The sequence below is a fragment of the Ascidia mentula genome, chromosome 7 (genome assembly GCF_947561715.1).
Source record: "Ascidia mentula chromosome 7, kaAscMent1.1, whole genome shotgun sequence".
In the NCBI taxonomy this organism is placed as follows: domain Eukaryota; kingdom Metazoa; phylum Chordata; class Ascidiacea; order Phlebobranchia; family Ascidiidae; genus Ascidia; species Ascidia mentula.
Window position 1 is genome coordinate 6,595,849 of NC_138572.1, and position 21,726 is coordinate 6,617,574.

General features: G+C 37.2%; 2 protein-coding genes across 2 annotated transcripts; one reads left to right on the top strand and one right to left on the bottom strand.

The window, feature by feature from the left end:
• Positions 1–7,323: 7,323 nt before the first annotated feature.
• On the bottom strand, positions 7,324–17,221 carry LOC145908222 (ribosome quality control complex subunit NEMF-like). The gene is made up of 31 exons (XM_082995453.1): positions 17,092–17,221; positions 16,964–17,032; positions 16,799–16,901; positions 16,612–16,737; positions 16,197–16,298; positions 16,003–16,088; positions 15,874–15,941; positions 15,723–15,812; positions 15,588–15,661; positions 15,319–15,444; positions 14,679–14,867; positions 14,315–14,475; positions 13,774–13,975; positions 13,558–13,637; positions 13,381–13,493; positions 13,098–13,160; positions 12,407–12,577; positions 12,125–12,183; positions 11,921–12,020; positions 11,609–11,674; positions 11,255–11,520; positions 11,130–11,198; positions 10,821–10,970; positions 10,358–10,399; positions 10,213–10,290; positions 9,846–9,915; positions 9,630–9,752; positions 9,049–9,220; positions 8,195–8,238; positions 8,049–8,128; positions 7,324–7,711 (listed from the first exon to the last, which is right to left on the bottom strand). Exons 1-31 carry the CDS (start codon positions 17,148–17,150, stop codon positions 7,625–7,627), a joined length of 3,288 nt encoding a protein of 1,095 aa, XP_082851579.1. The 5' UTR covers positions 17,151–17,221; the 3' UTR covers positions 7,324–7,624.
• A 258-nt stretch (positions 17,222–17,479) lies between these two features.
• Positions 17,480–21,644, top strand: LOC145908224 (xylulose kinase-like). Its single transcript, XM_082995456.1, has 14 exons — positions 17,480–17,571; positions 17,651–17,741; positions 17,966–18,108; positions 18,251–18,399; positions 18,461–18,593; positions 18,745–18,845; positions 18,910–19,000; positions 19,268–19,375; positions 19,445–19,575; positions 19,911–20,026; positions 20,087–20,160; positions 20,555–20,710; positions 20,971–21,058; positions 21,353–21,644. The coding sequence occupies exons 1-14, from the start codon at positions 17,533–17,535 to the stop codon at positions 21,478–21,480; spliced, it is 1,548 nt and encodes a 515-aa protein (XP_082851582.1). The 5' UTR covers positions 17,480–17,532; the 3' UTR covers positions 21,481–21,644.
• Positions 21,645–21,726: the final 82 nt, after the last annotated feature.

The window sequence follows — 21,726 nt, forward strand, 5'->3', positions numbered from 1 at the left end:
CTGCGCAACGCGAAAATGTTCCGCCACTTGCCAAGCCGGTTTCGCTTTGCATGCGTCACCTGGCCTTGTATATACTTGGACACGTAAGGCTGCTTGGAAACGCGGCACCGCAATTTTAAACATTATATTGTGCGGAAAGCTGCAGGCACTGCCTATTTTCCGTTCCGTTTCTCTTTTAAGTGTTGCGCGTAGCCGTGCATTGCGTGTTGTTTTAACTATTTCTTGAAAGAATATTATCTTTAAAATTCACGTATGGGGAAGACTGGTGTCATATGAAATAAAATTGAAATTGTTTTGAGCAAATTTCAAACTAATTCCACTTTGCGTGTTTTGTTTGTATTGATCAACCTAAAAGTTGTATTTGCTGTAAAACCTTCGCAAGTGAATGAATTGAGTATAAAGTGCTTAGTTCCCACAATTGTCTGTATACTGGAGGCGAAATAGGGTGCTTCCAAAAATACAGATCGTGTACAACTTTTACCATTTCTCACCTACCCACACACAAATTTGAGTCAGAATTTACAACTAACAGCAGAGAAAACACAAACTCCAGTCCTCATGTCATGTTTTGCGATAGCAGAGCGAAAATATTTGGAATGGGGTTATCATGCGACTTTATCGATGAACGACCAGCCAACCTACTGGCTTTATGAGACGTTAACAGGTTTGTGGCAGCAGAAACCTCCCCTTCAAGGCAATGCAAACCCTTGCATTCGCTTATCGGCCTGCAATGGCCGCAGGTGTTACGGCAAAGGACCTCGTTAAAAGATTTTGAAAAATGTATTATTTGGCGAAGAAACCAAGCTTGGTTTTGCCATTTATACATTGAGACAAATATTACACAGCAGTATTTAACCGTTTTCAAACAAAAACCTATGTACTGTGAAAGAATATACGGGAACACTTAACTTCAGATATTATTTTGAACGCTGCAAACTTCAGCCCGTAACAGTCGCCAAGCACAACAACGTTGCAATGAACGACAGAGAATACTTAAATTTACCACAGCAAATGCGATCATGTAAACGTACGTGTTTTGCTTGTGCCTGTTGTTAAAATTTTCAACATCCAACATGTATTGCGAATTCATATTGCGTGTACATGCCATTGCAGCAAGACAAACTAATGTTGCAAGGAAAAATATGTAGTTTAATATAAAACCATTAGCGTGGTTGTAACTTACGATATATTATCGAAAAGTCGGGCCCACTCTTGCAAACATATATCTTTATCGCTGCATCGTTGGATTGTGAGATTCATGGGCAAGAATCCATGAGAAGAACAGCGTCTCAACAGAAAAAAAACTCCAATCCGCGAAGTGTCGGAGATGCAACACGAGGAACTGGACAGACCTGATTACGGTTAACTGAGCCACGTATTCCGTGTAGCCACCTGATGAGTATTAAGCCGCCTTGCCAAGTGCCGAACCATATTTCGCAACCAAGGTAAACGTTCGCTTACAGGTTAAGGCCATAACACGAGGAAGACACGTCAATGTCTACCCGCAACACAAAGGTGTGGGTTTCAGGAGTTACCAGGAAGAAATGCCACCGATAGGCTTGGCAATCTTTTGGATAAATTGCGGAGTTAATGACAAGATTATATCTTCAAACAAGGGTTTGTATTGAAAATGTAAAAGTAAAATTTTAAGTAATTGATCGAAAAATAAAATTTTCTTTACTACTTACTGCAGTAGTTTCCAACTCTTACTTAACAATAAATAAAAAAAGGTGAGAATGTTGTTTGAACCTATTCGTATTGTCTTATACACATTATATAAACGAAATAAAACAACTATCAAGAGTTTGGTTTCCGTTACAACTCATTAGACAATTCTAATAGTTTTCACGATCAATTTAGGGTGATTCATTTGGTAATCGTCGACGCAAAAAAGCGTTCGCATTCCAGAAGCGTTTGGGTGCGTTCTGACGCACTCACGATATTGGTGACCAATACTTGATCGTGCGCGTAACGAAAAGACGGCGATCGCCCAAAAATATCGATTTCTCAGGAGGAAACTGTTGGCCGTTGCCTTGGGGCGGACGAGGGCAATTGAAGCCGGACAACGATTTCGCAATTAACCCAAAGTGGCGTCGCACGAGGTGGTTCAAATCGGCACGAGGGGTGCACGAGGCGATCACGCCGTGAATGCGTGATCTTACAACACGCTGTCCTCGTGTTTGGAGCCCCACTTTACAAACGAAGCAATCGTCGCCTAAAGGCAAGCAAACAACAGGTATCGCCGCCCTAAAAGAACCGGTCGTTTAGCATTTACAAACAACAAAAGAAGAACGAAAAAAGGTTTTGCCGTCATTGGACGTTTAACCGGTTTTTGAGAACACGCGGAAGCCGCACCCACTCTAAACACAAATGCGCTTTAGAACCCTGATGGTTGCTCACAAATATAATGACAAAACAACAACATTGCATCTCAAAAGTGTGCTTTGTAACAGAGTTTATGTCTGTATGTCCGGTTTCCGAAATACACAATCCGTGCAGAAAGAGTGGATTTTTATCGAAGGAAAGTAACCACTACAGTCTAATAGATCTGATCAATCTTTCTTTGTCGCCTCAACAGCACGTTCTTAAGGTAATGACTGCAGTTTAGACTTCAAAAGTGACATTTTTAAAATATTAAATACTTGCCACATTTAACCTAACCCAATTTCATTCAACTTTGTATTGTATTTGAGTGTTTCTTTTTTAATAAAACCCAACGAAGGAAATTTTAAATATTAAAGTAATACATATACAGCTATAGCTTTATAAAAATTTCATCCTGATGACTCTTTTAAGGCATGATGTTCAATAAATCAAGTTGTAAGAATATTGAAAGGCTTGCATTTAATACGGTAGAAGTTAAAACAGCTTTAAAATATAGACACCCCAGTCTGTAACAGACAAATCTTATAAACGAGGAGGGTATGGCATACGTGCATTAAGATACTTTTCTAATATTAATTTTTTAAATATTTCTTCTGTGGTTTGAGAATTCTCGGCGGTATCTGTTTCAATGCACAGTCGAAAAAAGTTTTTGTGTGACTTTTTTTAGTTTGGTTTTGGCTTGACATTTGTTGTTGGCCAAACACAAACGAGCCCATTTACCAAATCGGCATTGTAATTCACTTGGCGCACCGTTTGCGCAACCTAAACAAACACAAATTCCTAAAGTTATGCAACAACCTAGATGTATGCGGTTACTTTAAAGGATAGAAGCCATTGTGAAAAGGTTAAGCCGACTATATTCGTCCTGACGTCAATAATCGCGGGATCGCGCGCTTAAACGACCTTGCTTCGGCTTCTGTTTTTACCTGCATTATCCGACTTTTTTGTGCGTTGTCGCGGCTTAGACCACGAGAGCAGCAAGAGCATGCGCTGTGTGCATTGCATTCAAACCGTGGATTAGATGCATGGCCGCCGTAAGGACATAACTCGAGTTGGCCGTTTGATAAACAAACTTGACTCGGTCGAAAACGCCCAGGTACTGGTTGGTACAAGATCTTTTGCGGACTGCGGACGAGCTCTCTTTGAGAAGGAAAACAGGTTGAACGTCGTAAATATCAACCATTATAGAAATTCATTTAATCCGGTTAAAAGCGAACTTTGCAAATTCCATTCAATTTAATTGCATTTCTCCCTTTTGTCAATGCATAAACATCAAGATTCTAAAGATAATATACACGAAAAAGTACGAAATGTGGGTAGAAACGCATGGGCTTACCACCAACGACGTCGAATTTCCAACAGAACTAGCAAATTTAATCGTTAATTTCAATTTGTTTATGTTTTTTGATAAATTAAAATAGCGGCAAAAATATCCCGAAATATTGCAAGAATAAATCTTACAACCAAGCTAATTCCACCAGTTTCAACACAGCTTGAAATTAGCGGTTAACCAACATTTTCGGCAGTTTTCGCAAGGTATTGAATTGTGCGACGCAAGGCATTCTTGAACGAAATAAATGTTAGCATTCAAGAACGCAAGTCGTCGCCTACGCGCGTGTCGCGAAATAATAATTGTTCTCAAGCTTCCACTACATCACCTCACCTACATACACTCCTGGTTAAGTAGCCTTTCCAGGAAAACAGGACTACTAAATTGTCGTTTGCCAGCCCAAGGCCAACTTGTGCTAATGTCACACATTGTACAAGTTTGTCAGTTAGATGTTGATATGATAATGTTTAGACTGTATTAACGCAACGTAGAGAAAAAACACAATCATACTTTATCATGCACACGGCAAATTTTAGGAATTAACACCCAGCTGAATTCGGCTTTGGCTTTGTTCTTGGACTCGGCATTCACATATTGCCATAAAGTGATGTGCCAATAATATCATGTGCATGCGATGACTTCATGGTAATGTTGTACACATTTCAAGGAAGCTCTGCAAGAACATTTCAAAGAAGCTCTGCAACTATATTTGGGGGCGTAAATCGGCCAAGATGGGCGATGTTGACTTTAAACTTAATATCTTGAAGTTAAGTCTGTGTGACATTCAAAGCGAAAGCGCGGTAGGGTAAACAAGTTTCTGAAAAAGTAAGTTGGTTTCTAATGTATTGAGCGTCCTCTCGACTCGCATGTATTTTATGGCAGTGAATGAAATGTAGTGCTGTATATTCTTTGGTTTTATTACCTATACTTCGTTTTAATGTTCAACACCTTGGAAATTTTCACCGTTGTCCAACAAAAACGTGACATGAGCGAATAAACTGTATCAGAAACTCGACCATGTCCGGGCTCCGCGGCTAATTGAAGGCATTGCCTACAGTGATTTTATGCCGCATAATTATGACTTGGTCTTGTCAAAAATAGTTCACTGGGGATGGTACGCCGGTAAATCACATACCACTGACTGACATCAAGACATCAACAGCCAAGTTGATACCAGGGAAAAATTTTAATTGTTGCAATTTTGGTAGTTTTGGCTTAGGGCGTCATCCCGATTTCTGATTAAAGACTCATGGAAGCGGTTATGGGGATTACATGAAAGAAAATTTATTCTAACAAAAAACACGTAATTTAAGGGTATAAAGAACAACAGAGACACAGGGATCCACTTCACTCGCAATGATAAGGGTGTTATACTCAAAACAAGACATTCAATTTAGACGGAAATTCTAGCACGGCAATACTATGCGGTTTTTGCCTTATCGCTTCATTTTGGCTTTAATTAAATGTTTGTGACAACATTGGCAGTATTTGGTTTTGAGTCAATGTTGGGTCAAATATAACGAACAAAAAAGCGAGGCATTTTAAATCCTTCTGGTTTCAAACCAGCACAGGAAATTATTGCAGTTCCTTAAATTGATTTTATATGTTCCATCCACTAAACGATCCACCTGGTTAATACACAATGGACGCCTGACTTAATAACCTCTAAGGTTTTTAGGGGCCCCATCTCTTACCATTTGCAAGTTTAGTTTATTAACATTTCTATAAGTTTAGTTCATTTGTGTTGCAGTTTATCGAACAAAATAAAAATTGTTTGATTTTGGTGGTGATAACTTCAAGGTTCCGCGCCAAAAAAATGAGAACAACTTTCAGAATTTACGACAAACAGAAAGTTCTAGTGAGCGCCCGAAGCGGTAAAATATGATTTATCATTTATGCCGCAGAACTTTGCTCGGTAAATGATCACCACACAAAAAAACAACCTCTTAGAAATCCACGACAGTACAAGCATTAAGATATGTTGATTAAACGATTAATCACTAAAATCCGCGAGTACAAACGAGCAGATCAACTCAAAATAACTGTGTGTACATCCAATACTTAAAGCAGCGAAGAAAGTTGTGTGAGAAACCAAAAGGAGCTTTGTGATGACGTGAATTAAGTGCACTTACGTTCGTCAAAAACCGCACCTGTGATCACTTGTATTGTTAGCCCCGAATGACGCATACGCCATTGACGTCCAATTACGAGAACACGTCAGGTGGAATTATAGTGTTTGGCAGTTTACAACAAAAGTTATGGTAAAATATAACATAATCAAATCACCATTCCGATGATAAGGAATTGGGTTAATAAGCCGTGTTATTATTGTTTGGTATCGAACTGTATTCAACATATTGATGATCAAAACACCTTCAGCAGTTGAATAAATTTGTTTAGCTCGGGACAAATTAACTTGTATTATAATGGTATTTTTAATTCAAAAATCCAAAATTAACACAGTTTTAAAGTCAATTATTTACAACGTGTATTAAAGAAAATACGACTCCCGCTCATAAAATATATAGATTCACCGAAGTAAGATTTTATACAACCGCAGGGTGGCGCAAAACGGTTTACATCGGGTATAGGATGCAATTGTCCCGATTCTCAATGCGCGAAAACGTCAGGTTCAGTTCCAACTCTTCGGCTTTTAGGTTTTTTAGTTTTGCGCTGACTCGTTTGTATTTTTCCATATCGGTTTCTTGGTTTCCTTTTAATTCGCTTATCACCATTTTAAGGCGTTCAGCTCTATCCGCACGGTGGCGCAGTTTGTTCTGAGCTTTGTGAAGGCGGAGTAGCGTTTTCGAAACCTGCCTATCCTGTTTTGTTTGATCACAGACACGATTTAGCATTGGCGCCACTTCAGTAAAGCTAGTGAAATTTTTGTGGTTCTCCAAGTCGTGTTTTTCTGTGGTCGAAGGCTGTTGTTTCGGAGCTCTGGCGACGCCAAGAAACGCGGATTTCCTCTTCACAATTTTCATCCGAAAATTGGATTCGGAACGTGTTACAGGACGAAAGAATTGTCGATAAAGAAGACGACGCGAATGAGGAATTACTTTGAAAGATTTCGATTTTGTCATTTTTTCCTCGTCTTTCTTGTGACCTTAAGTAAATAAAGCCATGTATGACATTTAAATACGCTCATTTCGTTTCAAGAAAAATAATGCCACTGTTATAGCCACGTTAATTTTGGCAAGGGTGGCAGTTTAATTTTGCGGGTGTTTTTCTAATTTTCTGGCATTAAACCTTTTAAGTTACTGGTGGAAAATATAGCAACAAAAATTTCACCACTGTGATAATGTAAACGTTTTCATTGTCCAACAACATCGTTTACATATCTTTTACTACATATAAGATACAACAACTAATCTGCAACATCAAAAATTTATCGCAAATTACAATCTTACCTCGAAAGACCATGTCCATTCTAATGTTTTCCAGGTTGTAAATTATATTTACAAAACTGGCAAAGCTCTCCAAGCTTTCCTGAAAACTGATCTATGAGTGCTTTATGACGACATAGTGGAAGTTTTGTCAACCTGTTTCCTGAGATTATTTTTACATTTTACAGCACCCGTTTTTATTGTGATAAAACTTTTAGGGAATCTTATAGACAGACACTGGCAATTTGCCTATTTGTATTTGTCGTTGTGGATTTGTAAAGCAGTGCAAAGGATTCGCAAACAAACTTTTTAACCAGTAAGCACCAGAACTGCCCTTTTATTTACTTAAAACCACAAGGGTACCCTCGCACAACCCATACCATGCTACAACGCGTGCTGGGTGCTCATTCGGTGACACAAACCGACCAAAAAGAAGGCAAAATTAACCCATTCACGAAATTCAAAAAAGAAAACCACGCTCAAATTGCACTTGTACATTATCGGATGGAGTGTTTGGTAGCAATCACCTCTTGCCCTTGTGCTTCTGCTTCTGTAAGTTTGGGGCAGATACTTTTACTTTGCCAGGCATTCCCCTCGAGAGGTCATGGTCCTACAAAAAAATTGCACATGGAATCATAAAGTGGGGAAAAGCAAACTTGTGCGCACACAGCACAGGCAAGAAACATAGATTCTTAAACAAAGTAGTATAAATGCTTGGCATATGGACATTGGAGGTTTAACCACGAGGACTTCGATTCCGAATACATAAAGGACAGTATAAATGCAAAAAAATATTTTTATAGTAAAAAATTTACATTACACATTTTCCAGTCAGCATGGAGAGTAGCAAGCTGTATTTGCTGAAACCATGCGTCCAATTTAAGGATATAGGCTACTATACTTTTATTATTTTGTACAAATAAGTTGACCTTGGAGAAACACAATACCTTTACACTGCGCAAATGATCTTTTTCTTGTTGGCTCGTTTCGCGGGATCCCATAAACATGTTTATCGCTGTCTTGGCGGCTGTGAAAAGGTAATAGATGAAATTGTTGCTAATATTTACATTAAAACAAAAGCTTAAACACTCACCTTTTCCTTTCTTGCCGTTTCCAGGGGTCAGTTTCACTTTAAATCTGTCATTAATAACGACAAAAATACATAATGCACATTTTTTGGAATATGTCGAAACCGATTGCAAAATTAGGCTAAAAACTAAAAACATTATTATGAGGTTTGTGAAAGTGAATTAAAATCGTCACAGCCACTTTGCAGTCTAATTTCAGTAACGCCAAATTTAGAAGTTTAACAGAAAGACCATAAACCCGCAAATTTACATGGAAACGTGGTATGCGACTCATTGGCCGGTGTAACAAGTTAAACAAGCTTTGCAAGATATTGTTGCGTGCCAATTAACTGTGTAAGTAGTCAACAGTATACTGTACCGCCATATTCCTGGTACTCATTTGCACGAAATATAAACATTGCATGGCGTTAAAAAGTAACATGAGGGCTTACGCCCTGTTCTGCTTGCGATTTTGTAAACAAATCTACCGATAAGGACTTCGTACGTGTGCAGCAAATGCCACATCGGCGATATGATGCATTGCACATCGGTGCAATATGGTCAGACCACAAACGTCAGCGGACTGAAGAAAATCGTTATCTTTTCGGCGCCAATAGCAACGTTACGCACATGCTGTAAATTAATACGTATGTTACACTTGTTTCTACGGTTTTATGGGCGTTTGAAAATTGCAAATCCACGACAATGAAATCAGTGCCTAAATGGCATTGATCAGTTTGCATTTTTGGAAAGGTCGTTTATGGTCATGTGGCCTCTATTTTAGAATTTGTACTTGGAACTCCTGATATTATAATTCGCTAATTGTTACAATGTAAGACATACATGGATCTTCTTTCTACCAATTGTCATTTTAACTTACTTGTAGTTTTGCATAGATATGTATGGGGCGCATACTGGTATTGCGAAAAGCAACACATCATCAGAAACGGGAGAACCCGTTAAACTATCAAGAATGTCCACGACCGGAAAAAGAGGAAGATGTTCTTCTTTCAGGACAGCTTCCTTCTCCTCATCGGATCCTTCTCCATCTCCTGACAAATAAGTTCCCATCATGTCGAACTAGAACTTGTTTAATTTTTTTGAAACGAACAGTAAAGCCCGAAAAATTTATTTTCTTGACGTCTTCTCTGTTTGTTTCAAAGATTTATAAAACCATGAGTTACGTTCCTTTGTTTTTATCTCTTGTTAGTTTGGTGTAAGAATGTACACGTAAGTTCAGTGTATCGGTAAAACTGTCTGAAGTATGATTTGTTCAGCAACTAATGTAACAAGAGGAGGAGATCGAGTACTTCATGCCCTGCGCAACCATCCAGCTGTTGCTTCGACAAAAAAATAATTATCGTTGCAGTAAAAGGTCAACATATTTGTGTTCATTTGTCAGTTCGTCAAACAGTTCAGGAAAGTTAGGAACTGCAGGCCAAGAAGATGCGGAAGTGATACCTTTATGCTGTTCTTTAGTTGGGAGAAAAACCTCAGACTGCTGCTTTTCCACACCTGTTTGTTCTTCAGTCACAGATTTGCCACCAACAGGCGCCGTGGAGTTTGGTTGTTGTGGTCTTTGACCTGCGCAAAGTTTAAAATGCGTAAGACAACGTTTTGCTCAGACAATAACCTAACAATAACAACAACAACAATAAGAAAAAAATAACTACTGACCTCTGCCCTTATGTTGTTGTTCTTGTTTTCCTTTTTTCTTTTTGTCCTTATTTCTCGGGGCGTTCGCTGACTGCACAATTTCATTATCCACACAATATAAAAGTTAACCATTTTGTCTACCAACACACAGTACTAAATAGTACATTTGGTAAATTGACAATCCTTTGAGATACATTAAATTTCAAGCACTCCACAAAACTTTGGACATTTTGTTATAAATGTTTTTTTAAACATAAAACAACCAATTCCGTTATTTGCCAAATCCGTTAACAACGGTCTGAAAAATCCGCAGTTAGACAAAAACGTCCGTTTATTTCTTGCGAAAACATCGAAGTTTTTCATCAAAGAAATATTGCTAGCTGCCTACCTGAAGTATTTCCATCTTAAGTTGCCTTTCCTCTTCATCCTGGTCCTTGTATTTTTCCTTCATTTTCTTCAACTTGTTCTGCGAAAACAATAAAATTTCATTTCAATAATACTCAACGACCCGATTAAAAGGTGACAGAACTTACTTTCTTTCCCCTTTTCGCAGGTTCCGGCTCGATAGAAACGCTCTGTGAGGTAAAATGTACGTTTATTGTGATTATTATTAAGTATTTAATCGCACAAATTAACATGCATTATATACACAAGCATGGAGCCAACACTATGAATTTTGTGAGATGCATGCAGATGACCACTCTTTCTACATATAAGGTCTCATCACTGCATCTTGATGGACGATTCTGTCGTCCAAACACCAGGCAAAGACTTCTTTGTGGTTACCATACAATCACCGTCATCTGTTGGACACCAAACTAGCAACCTTTTGAAATAGTGGTCATCTGTATGCAGCCAATAAAAAAACGCCATCATTCTGATGTGCTTCCAAATATGCATTTGGAATGTTTGCAAAATGCTGGTTGTATGTTGTAGCGACTGCTGACAGCCTTAAGAAAACTAGCTCATACATTTTCACTATAGATATATCAATACCTTGTCTGATACATTTTCACGCTTTGTAATATCTGGTTGTTCTGTTTGTGTTTCTGGTTTCCTGTTTTCCTGATGCTGTAATTTCTTTTGTTTCCTTTGTTCGCGTCTCTGCTTGGCTGATAGCTTAGGTTTGATTTGTTCTTGCGAGACCTGAAAATTCAATATGATGTTTAGGTTCAAAATAAAATACAAATTATGTGCATGGAAAAAATCACTAAAAAAACTCACAATCACACCAACGCCGAATTTAAATATCATGTTAAAAATGTTAATGCCTTTTCTAGCCTTCACAAAACAGCTTTTTTTTACCTTTTCTGCAACAACGGGTACAGGCGTGCTATCGCCCAAAAACACGAACTTATCATCCTCAACCTTTACCTGCAAACAAAAAAATTAAGTTTTCAACAACCTTATCATATTTCTATGGTATTTACCTTGTCTTTGTACGAGTCAAGTTGGTATTTGTCCGCATCGTATTGCATCTTAACCACAGTATCAGGATATGCAAATGGCATTATGTTTGCATTGGTTTTCTCCAATTCGTCAGATGTGACAACGTCGCCGTCCTGGCTTTCGTTGTCTCCACATTTTCCTGTAAGAACTTCCCCGTCTTCTTGGGAAGCAGTTTCAGTCTTAGAACTTTCTTCAGTCTCAGACGAATGCTTTTCGGATTCGGGGCCGTTTGAAATTTCAACGTTTTCTGTTTACAAGCATTAATAATACAGGTGTTATGCTTTAAAACTTACTGTGCTGAGGTTACCCCAGCATCAGTGTTTAATATCTATTACCAGTTGCATCCGACGTTGTATCCTTGGTTTCCACTTCATTTTCCTCTTCTGGTATTTCTTCCAAATCTGCGATTACAACCAAGTCCGTATAAAACTACATACCAGTTATAAATCTACTCAAACAACTTTTATGTATAATTCCGGCACCGACTGTAAACTGTATTGAATTAAGCTGCAATGCCAGATAGAAATTATTATCAGTTGGCATAGGAAGCATTTTCAAAAACACAACACAACATGAAGCAAACGATCAAGGACATTTATATTCTGTTTGTTGGCGGCTGCAATAAGATCGTGACTACTTGTACTCACCAAGCTCTGTATCAATCTCATCTGTAACAGTGGACAAATCGTCTTCGACCGATCTTACTTTTCTTTCACCTTTGTGTTTCCAAACACATGTTTCGTCGACCTACAGAGCAAGCTTGTATCACAGAAATGTTACCGCAAATTAAAAAAAAATAACAGTGAAAAAGAGCAAATAATTTTAAGACAATGTTACAGTTAGTCAATGACCTTAAACAAAATCCCAAAGCCATAAACAAGATAGGATGGTGGGAGGTAGTTCTTCTTCCCTGTAAAACAAGGTAAAGTCATTATTTTTTCAACACATTATTTCAGCGAAAAATCAATAGTAGAAAGAAAACAATTTTGGCAATAAGTTATGTGGAATATTCTACTCCTGATGCTGCCAGGCATGTTTGTAACTACAATAAATAGCCAGAAGAGTCGCCTTGTTTAAAGTTTCGCAGAAAATCAAAAAATGCATCTTGCAGGGAAAACACATTATTTACACACCTCGAATGAGAAAACTCCCAGTGGTCAGATATTCACCACTAGGGGCAGTCTTGGAAACTTGATCGTGACTCACCCACCATGCGCTCGTCACTACCTTTGCATCCCAAGCAGCACTGTGACATATTGCCATTGTTCCTGCTTCATTGAGCGTTTTAGGGGGGATTGGAGTCCCTATAATACATAAGAAATCAGGAAAATGTTCTGAAATAATAAAAAAAAACAGACACTGGTTACCCTACACATTATATCAACAAGCAAAGATAGATCTGTGTATAAGCTGCAGACAGATGGCCACTGTTTCGACCTGAAAGGTCTCATCAGTGCAGCTGGTGTGACAAAAAGACGACTTTGCTGATCAAACGGCCAAGCAAAGACTTCCACTTTGTGGTGACTATACAATCACCGTCATCCGTTGGGCACCAAACTAGGTGCAACCAAAACGGAGAAAACAAGGTGGAAACACTATGGCCAAGCAAAGCTCAACCAATAGTGCCGTCAGGCCCCGTGTCACAATAAACATATGTCGAAACAGTGGCCATCTGTCTGCAGCTTATACACAATTCATATTATTGGCTCCACATTGCTTAAAGATAGATCTGTCAGTCAAAAACCATGCAATACTCGATGTTTGTAGCCTTTATGAGCATTTTACTCGCTGCTCTTGAATAAGTTATTTTTGGACTCTTTTTACCTGTTGAGTTTTTGATAATGCAACTTGTGGCACCGTGTAAGTCTGCATGTACGTAGACATCACCTGAGACACATTTTGTTGACAATAATTATTGCAAACAAAATTGCTTTAATAATCTAAAATTTACCCATCACTGTGAAGCATATTTGCCATTACAAAAAAATCTTACTGACATATTTGCCTCTGTTTATATATCAACCAAAATTTACCACAACAAATCAATTGCCCAGACATAAAAAAACAAGCTGACCAATGAAAAAATGATATTTTAAGGATATTTTACCAGAGTTTAAATACTTCTTCACAAGCAGTTCATTTTGCTGGGCATCTCTTCCACCAATCACAAGAAAGTTTTCAGAAGAAACGAACCACAAAAACTTTTCAAACCAGAACACCCTGATCGTAAACACAATATACACATGCTTAATAATACATCAAGCCAAACACAAGCACAATTTACTTTCGAGCCTTCTGAATATTTTGCACTGCTGCAGCTTCTTTTAATGTTTGTTTTGTCTTTTTTTCAGCAGATTTAAATGCCTACAAGAGAAAAGAAATGAACACATTAAATAGTGGCATCTAAATTCTTTGAGTGAAATAAAATTTGAAAAATTTCAATAGTTAAGACTGTCAACACCCTGACCTTTTTTTGTAGCTTTTTAAATATTAGAATTACCTTTGTAGAAGCATCTACAGTCCTTTGTTCTTTCTTCATTGCTTGTCTCTTCATATTGTAATAACGCTGGGCATTTGCGTATGCTGTCAGGGAAAGATCGATCTCAACCTTACGTGGAGCAGACTTTTCTTTTGGAGCTGTGTCTTCTTCATCTGAACTGTTCATGTAGTCAGAATCATCACTCTCACTGTATGATGGTTCTCTGAAACAATTTATTTGTTGTATTTCGGTATATTTTTGGAGTATTCATGTCACTTTTTTTATCCATTAGGATGAAAAATCTAGAAATATTGTTTGTGTGTGGTGCTAAAAAATAATAAAGTTCAAGAAATTTGAGTTTTTATGGATCAATGAGTGTTATTGGCTTGCAATTAGACATGCCATTAACACTTTTCTAAATCACACACACAGTTAGCATAACAAATTCAAATGGTTTCACAAAACTTATAGTTCCGAGTATATCAATACTTATACAAAAACATTTTCAGAGCAAAAATGGGAAAGATTTTAGCAACAGTAATTGCAGTGTACACACATATACCTTAACAACATAACCATGGAGTTTGTCTCCAGCTTAAGGCTTTTTATCAATGAAGCAACAGGATCTCCTTTTATTTGAGCAGCATGAACCAAAGCTTTTATTTCCGACCAATCCACTTGGTTAGCAATTGCACTGCATACTATCCGAATAGCCTGATCAACCTATAAAAGTATGAAGATTAAGTGAACATCAATTAACATTTGAAAGCTATCACAGAAAAACTATACTAAGGGAAAATGTAACTGCAGTAAGAACACTGTTCATTACTGACAACAATTTACACCAAAATCTGGCCAGTCAGATTGCAAAACACTGGCTGGATATGGCTTGCATGCACAGAAGTTTAATTTCCATCTTAACTTACTATGTCAAGGTTGGTTTCAATGAGAGCAGCTTTTATTTTATCTTCTTCCTGTTCTTTCTGCAATCCTCCGATCCTGCTCTCGTGATCTTTACGGATGTTATCCAGCTTCTTCAGTGCCGACCTTTCAAACTGCAGAGCTTTAAGGTCTTGCTTTTGTGACTCAACAGAACCAAAAAACTCATCAACTGCCTGAAAAATTTAAAAGTAGTAAGCCAGCCAAATTCTAAAATAAATTAAAACTGCATGATAATATATAAAAGGAATGGCTCTTCTGGCACAAACTTCCTCAGGGTTATGTCAACAGTGGTGATGCATCAAGCGCATAAAACAGCAAAAACGCAAGAAAAACGTAAAGAAAAGCACAAGGAAAGGAAAAAAGAAAAAGGGAATCCTGCCAGAAGAGCAATTCCTATTAAATATTGCCTAGCAGCAATAATAGCACGAAATAATATGCAAGTGAATACAACACAGCAAAATATCAACCTGGGGTTTAACTTAAACTGGAAAGTTAGGCCTTAAATTATGTGGCAGACTTTCAATGGATCATGCCACTAATAGAGAATAAGAGACTACTAACATGGCCTTAAGTTACAATAACATGCTAAAAATTCACAATTTAAATGAATATTACCAATCATACCTTGTTAAAACTCTCATATTCTTGGTAAGGATGGGTTTTGTGTTGTTCAAAGAGAAATGGCTGAAACTCAACATTCGTCAATAACTCTCCATCTGTCTTCTTTTCTCTTTTCTTTATTACAAATCCCTAAATAGGCAACATTAGCAGTTGCTATAATAGCTCTTCTACTGATTATTTATTGTGTTTGATTTAAACTGTTTTAAGGGTCATATACATAGAGGGATACTAAAATAATAAAATACAACGAAAAAACCTAAAAGTTAAATTACTTTGCATTGCATTGACTTGGCTTTTTCCATAAACTCCTCAGCTGCCCTTAAAGATTCATGAAGCCTGCTGACATCTTCAAAAAATGTAAAGTTTAAAAAGTTTAAATTATATCTAATAATGGCATGTTTATCCACCTGCTTCAACAGAAAATTCTCCTCCAATTTTACAGTTCGAAGAAAATCCACCCGAGATTAAGCAATGATCAATACATGTGACACCATAGGCTGCACAAAAAAAATCTTACAAAACCCACTAAACAGTTATAACATGGCTTCAGATACTCACGTAAAACAGGATTCAAGACTCTTTTCACCAAGCTGTCCTTCTTAGCATTGCTCAATATATCAGTTAAACTAAAAAAAGTTGGGTATTAGGAGATACTGCATGAAATACACACTACAAAATACAACTTACTTTTCCAATGTAATAAACTCTTCCACAGGTCTTGCAGCATGCACCGGGTATGGTTCATGAACAGCAATTTTAACATCTTCATTTTCCTGGATAACACAGCAATTAGATAACTTGACACCAAAAAGAAACACAGAACAGTTTCTGGGGTTGATGTTTGTTACGTAATTTTTAAATTTTTAAATCAAAGGCCTTACTTGGCTATCTTTATCTTTAGATTCTGCTTTAATAAGCAGGTCTTTACGGAATCGAAGGAGGTTCAGAATGACGTAATCACAGTCAGTGAGTGCAATGTTACCCTGAAGAATCAAAAAACTTAAGAAAATAAATGCAATTTAATTATCAAATATACATATACAATGCTAAAAAGTGTGCAAGAGCAAACAGAATTTCCAAAACTATGAATCTCATTGAGAAAGTTTGGTTATAACCTATTTTCAGTTCATATATGATTCTTGGCAGACAATTTGAAAAATTCTTCTAATTTTAAAACTCCATTTAGTTATTATCCAACAGAGATGCCATAAAACAAGAAGCTTTAAATAGCCACAATATAATACAGCAATAACAGTAACAATTGAAAAGAATTAATGATAAAGGTAAAGCACCTACTCTGTCATACAGCTCAACAATAACATGATAAGCAGCTTCATTAGATCCAAACTGAAGGTCAATGATTCTGTCGATACCAAGTTGTGTTGCAGACACCAACCTGCGACCGCGGAGATGTTTTCTCAACTAAACATAAAATAAACATTATTTTACATGCTTTACTGGTTTTTATGAAAACGTCCCTTACCTTAAATGAAAAACCAGAAGGCATTGTGTTTTTTGGCCACTCAAACTCAGATAAGTGCATTCTGATTCCAGACTCCACAAGTAACATTATTTTTAGGTCAGTTCTGAAAAGTAAACAAGTAAGACAAAATACGACATAACCATATAAAAGCACATATATCCTTACTTGGCCAATTTGAACAAATACGTTTTGTTGTTGATGTCGTAAACGTTAACAAGTCTCATGCCAACAGCTCTAAAAACAGAAACAGTTAGGCCACTTTGGAATTACTGTAAATTTTAATGAAGTCCTACTTTTCATTGATTTCCGCCAATACGGCACATATGTCCAATGTGGTGAACCTCGTCTTCATTTTTAGGTTGTAGAATAGTTTGTAAACTTGTTCTAATCCGAAACAATTTACAATTTCAAGAACGAAACCTTCTCCACAAAAAAACTTCCCTTAACGCATGATTGACTACGTCCAGATGTTGACAAAGTTTATTATTATTAATGACCTTGGTAATTTGTTTTTAATGTTGCTTAGGCAATAATAAATTTATTTTTATACAAACGCTTGCTTTACGGATAAATAATAGCCATACCTCTACTAATTTGCAAGCAAGTAATTCAACCAAAAAGTTCAAGTTAGCGGACCGTGAAAGGGGAGAATCCCCATTGCAAAAACGTTTTGCAAAGTTTGCAGTGCATTGCATTACAATCCAGGCAAAGTTCTAAGTTGCTTCCAACATAACATGGCTACGTACCTTGGTTTTGACATTAGCACCCAACAGGTGAGTAAAGCTGTGTTAATAGTGTTTTATTGTATAGTAATAAAGACGTTTTGAATAAATAAACCCTTCGTCCTGTCAGGTGAAAATAATTGCAATAGATGATGATTTTCAACCGATTGAGGAAGTAAGTGTACATTTTGATTCGGAGCTTCCAAAGTACAAGACCAAAGGTTTGTTTGCAAGCAAATATCACCAATGCTACAAGTCTGTATTTAATAAATAATTTATTGTCAGGCCTAATAGAAAAAAAATGTGCTTTAGGAAAATTTTATTGGTAATAATGTTATTGGCCCCAAAATATTAGCTAATGTATTAACATTCGAAAAACCTTCACTGGTCTGTGCAATCAATGGTTGCCAAAAAAACTCAACACAAAAATATCCTTATTTGGTAGGTGGAGTTCACATTCATCCAGACAATTTAACTGTGACTGTACCTACAGCAATGTGGGTGGAAGCGTTTGAATTAGCTTTGCTCAAGTTAAATGGTGAAAGTTTAAATTTTGAACATGTTGCTGCTATATCTGGAACAGGTCAGGTGAGTGCATTCCTTATAAATTTTTATAAACTGTTTTCACCAACACACATTTGTTGTATGAAAAAATGTCCTTTGTCCGCCAAACAAACTCACTTTAAACAAATGTGTAATAAAGTAAGCAAGACTGATTTGATTTCAACAGCAACATGGAAGTGTATATTGGAAGAAAGGAGCCTCTGATATCTTAAGCAGTCTGATGCCTGACACTTACCTTGACGATCAACTGAAAGATTGCTTTTCGATACCAGATTCACCTATTTGGATGGACTCAAGTACAAAAGAAGAATGCAAGTGAGGTTTTTGTGTTTATTCTCTTGTGTCTTGATGTAACATGTATTGTCTTGGAATCTAGGCACCTTGAGGATGCTGTTGGTGGTGGGCAACGCCTTTCAGATATTACAGGTTCTCGTGCTTATGAAAGGTTTACTGGCAACCAAATTCGCAAAGTTTTTACAAAAAATAAGGAAAAGTATGACCAAACTGAGGTAATATATTTAACTCTCATCAAATTAATAAACTTTAACTTTTTCATATTTATTATTCATGGTAAGTAAAAATTTTTTTTCAAAAGAAAAATTTCTTGAAGTGTCAAATTGTAAGTGGCTTACTGACTTGTCATTAATGGTATCTTTGCAGAGAATATCGCTTGTAAGCAGCTTTGCAGCATCGCTGCTTTTGGGTAAATATGCAAACATCGACTACAGTGATGGGTCTGGAATGAATCTTTTAGATATTAAGTAAGTTGGTCTTAAACGATAAAAACACTTTTTCTTACTTGTTGTTGTTGCCTAACATTTACAGCAAGAAAACATGGTCAGATGAGTGCACAAGCTCAGTTGCAGATTCACTTCAGGAAAAGCTTGGGACCCCAGTTTCTTCCTCAGCAGTTTTGGTAAATTATACTTGTTTCCATAGTGCTTGATATTGCCATGAAAGCATGCAAGGAGCACATTTCGAACAAAAGCCATGTTAACACCACAAACATTACATATGGGTCAATTTGTATTTGATCACATTTAAGTTTCTATACCCTTGCCACCATATGATTTTAAAGTAGTCCTTTATATGACGGGTCTATATTTTTTGCAGTTATAGGTTCATGTGCATGTTCATACTGTAAACAGCCTTCAGTTTTTGAGCAATCTAATTTACATTTCAGGGTCCAATAAGCGACTACTACGTACAAACGTTTGGTTTCAAACCATCGTGCAAAGTTGTTGCTTTCACTGGAGACAACCCAGCCTCTTTAGCTGGATGTAGATTGCAAGTGGGTTTTTGATTTAGTCTGTCCTCTATCTCAAAAAACATGATTGCCTGACCCTGTTGTTTGGTCAAGCGTGGTGATGTGGTTGTCAGTCTTGGAACTTCTGACACACTAACATTGTGGCTTGATGAACCTAGACCAGCGCTGGAAGGACATATCTTTGTTAACCCTGTGGACGATAACGCTTACATGGCTTTATTATGGTAAGAATACGTTTATCAAACCCTTTGCTATAGTTCTTGTTGTGCGTTGTATTTATGCATTGTATTCCTTGTGGCTGATACACAACCAGCTAGAAATTTTGGTAGGGGCAAATGTTTTTTCGCCTCCAGGATGTGCAAAACAGAAAAACCACAGGAGTGTTTGTTTTTGTTCAATATTTAGCCACAAAGTGCAGATTTGAAAAAAACAAAGCTGAAGAAATCCCATCACTGTTTAATCACGAGTAGACTTTTCTTCAAAAAAAACTTATATAATTGTGCCATGACTCCGTTTACCTACTCCTGGCAGCGCCAATGGCTGATACACTTTTACTCAGCTTCAAAAACGGATCGTTGACGAGGGAAAGATTTCGAGACAAATATGCGGAAGGATCGTGGGAACGATTTTCAGAAGCCTTGAAGACAACAAGTCCTACAAACAATGGCAACATCGGTATTATGATTGGCGACAAACGTAAACCAAATATATCTTAACGGAAAAATTGTTTTTCAGGCATCTACTTTGATGTGCAGGAGATAACGCCTGATGCTGTTGGTCATTACAGATTCAACGCAAAAGACGAAAAAGTAGGTATTTGCCTTGGTAGAATTCTTTGAGATAAAGTATCAGAATCACCAAACATGGTCAACAAATATTGGTATATGGTTTTTTTAGATTACAATTAAATAAGTGATACAAACGATGCCAAACTGTAGATGAAATATATATATCAGAAAAAAAAACGATGAATGACTTTTTCTCATGTACTTTTGTTGGTTGTACAAATTTGCTGCAGTTTTTCAACATAACACAGGGATGCACTTATTCATACAATAGAAATATTAAAATGTTTTCGCTAAAAGTTTTTAAGTGGCCAGTCTATCAAAAATAGTGCACAAGTGACCACAGAAGTTACAGAACTAAGACTGACACGGTGCATCGTATAAATTGAATTACTGCAAGTATGTACAACTTTTCCAGGTCGAAAAGTTTTCTGATGCTGAACAGATACGCAGCTTGGTCGAGGGTCAGTTTATGGCCAAACGTTTTCACGCTGAAAGGCTTGGATACAAGCTCGGTTCTAACTCACGCGTTCTCGCCACTGGCGGCGCATCGGAGAACCTAGAGATATTGCAGGTATGTGTAGGTGAATGGTCACAGTACAATTATGTGTATACATAGAATATAATAGTTTGAAACCCAACTCTGCCTTGTTGTCTCTTGGGCCTCAGACACACCAAGAACCACGTAAGTTTATTTAAACTGTAAATTATGCCTGCAATAAATTTTCAAAAAATGAAATGTTTTTCTTGATTAAATATTTCGTCTAAACAGCGAAGCTCCATCGAAATTATGATCATATGCCTAGTGTTTACATTGTTTGTTGTTTTGGTCAGGTGTTATCTGACGTATTTCAAGCTCCAGTTTACATTCTCGACACAGCAAACTCTGCATGCCTTGGATGTGCATACCGCGCCAAACACGGTATGTTGTTAATTCTAAATATTACCAATGTCACTACCCATTGTAATCACAAAATCCAGTTGGTAAACCTTTTGCACAATATGCAAAGGGTTTGAGATCAGTTTCTCAGGCTCGTATCAATACTTGAAGGGCGTGCGTAAAATGATTGGTCATTTTAAAGTGTGTTTGAGAAATAAGATTAAAGATCATTGCTTCAAATGTTTGGGCAAATGCGCTACTGCAAAGGGATACTTAGTTCAGTTTTCATTATTGAGGTTATTTTATCCAGTGTTTATCTAACTGTGGTTTATACAGGTATAAAGGGAGGCCAATTCTCAAAAATTTTTGATCGCGAGCCCGATTACAAGTTGGCAGCCTCGCCCAGTGACGTCAACTATGACGTAGATCGCTACGGTCGACTGCAGACTTCCATTTGCAAGTAAAAGAGAACCAGTATACCTCTTCACTCTTATCAAATTGCAATAATTTTCTTTTTTTCATTTATATTGGTTTGCGTCAATTTGTAATCACATTATTAAGAATTTTCATCTTGACCAAATGTATTTTATGCAATGTCGCAATCCTGCTTTCTCGCGTGGTTTCTATTAAACTGGTTGTCATATGGATTGTTATGGTAAAACGCATTTCAGAACTTGACTCGGTTTGCAAAGACAACGTTTCTGGTCTCC